Source organism: Eublepharis macularius, chromosome 2 (genome assembly GCF_028583425.1).
Source record: "Eublepharis macularius isolate TG4126 chromosome 2, MPM_Emac_v1.0, whole genome shotgun sequence".
Lineage (NCBI taxonomy): Eukaryota > Metazoa > Chordata > Lepidosauria > Squamata > Eublepharidae > Eublepharis > Eublepharis macularius.
Window position 1 is genome coordinate 20,613,832 of NC_072791.1, and position 4,650 is coordinate 20,618,481.

General features: G+C 39.2%; 1 protein-coding gene across 1 annotated transcript; it reads left to right on the plus strand.

The window, feature by feature from the left end:
* Positions 1–681: 681 nt before the first annotated feature.
* Positions 682–3,135, plus strand: RD3L (RD3 like). Its single transcript, XM_054972138.1, has 3 exons — positions 682–691; positions 1,242–1,548; positions 2,838–3,135. Exons 2-3 carry the CDS (start codon positions 1,250–1,252, stop codon positions 3,133–3,135), a joined length of 597 nt encoding a protein of 198 aa, XP_054828113.1. The 5' UTR covers positions 682–691; positions 1,242–1,249.
* Positions 3,136–4,650: the final 1,515 nt, after the last annotated feature.

The window sequence follows — 4,650 nt, forward strand, 5'->3', positions numbered from 1 at the left end:
TATATATATATATATTGGAACAGCTGTGAATAGGTAAACAGAGCAGCCTGAACCATTTCTCTCATACTCCAAGGAGAGAGAGAAAAAACCCAGCATCAGAAGAGCCTGAAAGTTTAGTTCGACAACCAAAGCAATGTGGTTATTTTTAGAACACTACAGGCACACAAAAAACAGCACTAAACTGTGACCTACAGCTATGCACATCCGAGCTACGCATCACCCGACAATCTTAACTTTAGCCAGAAGCGCATCTGGCGTCACTTCAGACTATCATTATTCATCCGGCTACTGACAATACTTTCACATGCACTGAGCAGCTAAAACAAGCTCCTGAAACGGTCATCTTTTCTTTTTTACCACCACTACTACTAAAGCAAAAACTCTGTTCAGAAGGTAGAAGCCTCCATCGGACTATCTGGAAAGAACTTGGGGAGAATCCATGTTCAAGTGTACAGGATTTATCTTATTATAAAGATATGAATTATGCAGGCCTAGAAGCCGGAAAGGATCAAAAGCCATATGTGTGCAGTCTACAACATTCAAGTGGATAACAACGAAAAATACTTCTCTCTCTTTTAACAGAATGTGCAACAATCTGTAAAACGGAACATGCTGGGATAAACCAACAATCTTCACTCCAAGTCAAACTCATCTCCATCCTCGTTCACAAATACGCGCTCCAAGAAGTACAGTAAGTAGGTGAACCATTTCACTCAGAAATTAACTTATGAAATAATGTTCACAGAAATCAAGTAGATTAGCAACAAAGAACTTGTATTAATTGCCCCAAGCAACCTGTTACCTTGCATAAGAGTTTTAGGAACTGGATTAGAATGGAAATTTTAAAAAATAATGATTCAACTAGTGTAGTATATTGGGTATATCCACTCACATGATGACATAGTTAAAAATAAAACTGGATCTAACTGTAACAGAAACACTTTTCTGTCTTTGTTTTTAAGAGGTTAAGTCATGAATTGTTGGGAAATGTGGTTAACTACTTTTTAATATATTCCACAAAAGGCATACAGTAGTGCCTAATCCCATGAAATCCATTTAAGCCACGGTGATTCAACCTTTTCTCATGGAGATAAAAACTGAAGGGATTGTGCTCTAAAAGTGTAGAATTTTATGGTAACTTGGGGGAACTCTTACAGCATTCATGAGCCAAATCTGAGAGGAAACTAGACTTTTACAATCTACCTTAATAGCACCAATATTTTAATTGTTTTTTTTATCAGTTGTCAAAATGCCATTCTTTGGCTGGATGAAATGGCCAAAAAATTATTCTTATAAAACCGGACAATATCCTGGCTCAGAAGTTGTGACAAAGACTCTCCTGAGGGAACTGAAATGGCACCTAAAAGAGCGTGAACGACTGGTACAGGAGATTGAAAGTGACCAAAGAGTTCAGAAGGGTGGCATGGATTACAACTGGCTGAAGAGCTACCAGAACCCTCAGATAACTATCCCAGCTACTGAACAAAGACAGCTTGAAGCTCTCTGCTCCCAAATCCAACCTTGCCAAACTGGAATCATTCTCAGCAGGTAACATTGCTTTTATTGTTCTATTACTGCAAACACTTCTGAAAGGAAAACAAAACTGTTTCCTTTGCAGCTTGCTCTTAAGCAGGTTTACCCAAAAGCAAGACCAACTGTTTAAGTGTGCTAGAAAGAGTCCTTAGAGCTAATACCACAATCCTAAATATCTTGGAAATTAGTTCAAGGGGACTTACGGCCCCACAAGCACACTTAGGACTGCCGACTTGGAGTACAACCCTAGGCATGTTTGCAGAGATGTTCCACCAAATTCAATAAGGTTTACTCCCAAGTATGTATGCAAAGAACTGCAGCCTGTGTTTAGTTGATCGGTGCTGTTACAGTGATGTGACTTTCAAGATTTGTTTCCTGAATATGATAGAAAAGATTGCCTCTTAAAAATCTTTTGAAATAAACCCTTTTCACTGCCATCCCAACCAGATTTACAGGTTTCTAAGCCTACTGACTTCAATAGACTTGGAAGGCTGCAATTCCACTTAGGATGGCAATCTTAGTTTTGCCACATAATACAAGGCATACCAAGGAAGGATCCAGCATGCTCGTTTCACAGCTTAACTGTTTAAGAATCCAGAACTTTGGTATATCTGTATTAAAGCAGGGAATCCCTAAGCATGCTTACTAGACTGTAAACAGAATTTACTTCTGAGTAAACACATTTAGGACTGCACAGTAATTTTACTAAACATTAACGCCCTGGTATATTAATGAACTGCAATTTTATTCTGTGTGTCGAGCTCTTGAGTACAGTTACCATGGTGAAATTAACATCTCAGACCTGATTCACATACATTCTGTAATGGATAAAGCTTATATCATAATAAATGTCAGTCTTCAGGGTGCCACAAGATTCTTTTTTCTTTTGCTGTATCAGATTAACATAGCTACCCTCCCTAGAATTCTGCAAAGATAACTTGAAAAAAAATTCTCTCTCTCTCTTTAAAATCTTCAGTAATTTTTTTTAACATACCATTTTTCTGAAGGGCAGAATAAAGACAACAGAACAAACCTATGCTCTCTTTTTGAGCCCAGAAAGAGTCTGGAGGGCAATGTCAGTTTGAATCAACTTCCTCCGATGGCTTAGAACAGAAAAAATAGCTTCCATCATTGTGTACTGTCCAAACGTATTGTAAGTGCCTCCCCCCCCACCACTTTTTGCAGTCTTGATTATGCTTTCTAAAATAAATAAAATGTTTTGTTGAGAGAGAAAGAGAGAAGAGTGAAATAATAAGAATGCACCAACAATTAAAGTCCAGGCTTTATTTTTTTTCCACTCCTAGATTTCGCGAGGTCCTGGCTGAAAACGATGTTTTACCTTGGGAAATTGTTTACATATTCAAGCAAGTTTTAAAGGAATTTCTAGCCAACCTTGAGAAGGAAACTCCACAGGACCAAATGGATGACACTTGGAATACAAACTGCGCTGTGAACTTCGCAACACAGGGAGACAGCTCGAGTAAAACTGACAAAGAGGAGATCCCAACCGTATCGAGTTACGTTGACAAACACACTCAAGGCATGTTTCCAACTTTCTCCCACAGAATCTGGAACCTTCCCTATTATTACCCATCTAGTTAAGTTCTCCCCCTACTGTGTTTCCCAATTATTTACGTCTCTTCCCTCCCGTATCATCCTACTTCAAAGATCTGAAGTTCCGAAGAAACCACAAAGTTACCTGCTCTCCCTTTACTGCAAGTTCAGAATCCTTAGATAATTATAATGACCTCTTTCTACTGTTTCTCTAGCTAATATTATGTAAAAAAATCTTCTAACCAAACATATACTGTAGATCTTTATATGAAGATATTTAAAATATGCTATTTATATTATTCCTAAAAGCATGCACAGTTAAAAAAAACACCTCAGTTTGCAATACCTTAAAATCCAATCACCGTGAGGAGCAATAATGATGGATTTTTGTTCTGTAATCTGCGTATAATCAGTCTTTTTTCCCCACTCTTAAATGAAGATACAACTTTTTTAAAAAAGTTAACTCGGCATTGTTATTTGTAGCATCGTTGTACACAGCACTTTACAGAGATTCACAAACAAGACAACTGCCTGCCCTTAAGTAGTGATAGCAGAAGAGCTGCTGCAGGGGGAGGAATGGAGAAGGCAGAGGTAAACAAGGAACAAATATAAGCAAATGCTACATGCGTACTTAGCCAATGCTTCAGGATCTATATGCAAAAGGATAAAGTTCAGAGCTGAGAACTGTTTAAACAACAATAAGGGCTCGGTGCACACATGAGTAAGACTGAGCTGCGATGCTTGAACTCTATGTAGTACTGATCATCAACTGAACCCAAAGACAAGAAACGCTCAGCATTGTGCACAAACCTCATTGTGCACAAACCAATCACCCGCACGGAAAAGAGTCAGGCTGCTTTCCTTAGCACACTGAATGCTAAGCACAATGGATGTGCACGTCCTAAGGGTCCATTTGCACAAGATAAAGTTCACAGGGTGGGGACCGCAGACCCTGTGAACATTTACAGTCATGAGATTTACACCTTCTCCACAATTCCCCCAATTGGCACCATGGCAGCAAGCAGGTGCTTCAAGCTCCCCACCCCATCACGAGCAGCTACCCCAAACAGAAACTGTTTGGAAGGGAGTTATTTGTCCCAATGCGGAAGACCACATGGCACTACCTGACTGTGTAGCTGTTCAAAGAGTGTGCACGTGGTCTCTGTCTTATGGTAACTGAACCCAAGGGTGAAACTTTTCATCAAGGCTGTAATTACCTCCAATATTTAAAAACTGAAGACTGGGGACCAGGAAACTGAAAGGCTTCTCCATCCAGGTGCAGAGCTTGCGGGTAGCAAGGTAGAGCTGCTCCCCTAACACATTTGATGCCAGCCCTCGCAAGACTCCGAATAACTTTCCCCTTTACGTTTTATCTTAAATTTTAAAAAGGCTTCTACTTTCTCCTTGTATGGGATACTCCATGATAGGATTTTTATTTTTGTTGTTATAATTTAGGCAGTTGGTCATTACCTTAACTGTAAGAATCGGGTATTCTAATGTAAAATCATTGATAGACAGACTATACACACACACAAATCTGTTCTCTACACAAACTCGTGATTA

What these genes read in the sequence shown, in the direction of transcription:
- RD3L (XM_054972138.1), top strand. Translation starts at nt 1,250, where the DNA reads ATGCCATTCTTTGGCTGGATGAAATGGCCAAAAAATTATTCTTATAAA. An exon ending in ACTGGAATCATTCTCAGCAG is followed by an intron (nt 1,549 to 2,837) that starts GTAACATTGCTT and finishes TTCCACTCCTAG; the next exon opens with ATTTCGCGAGGTCCTGGCTG.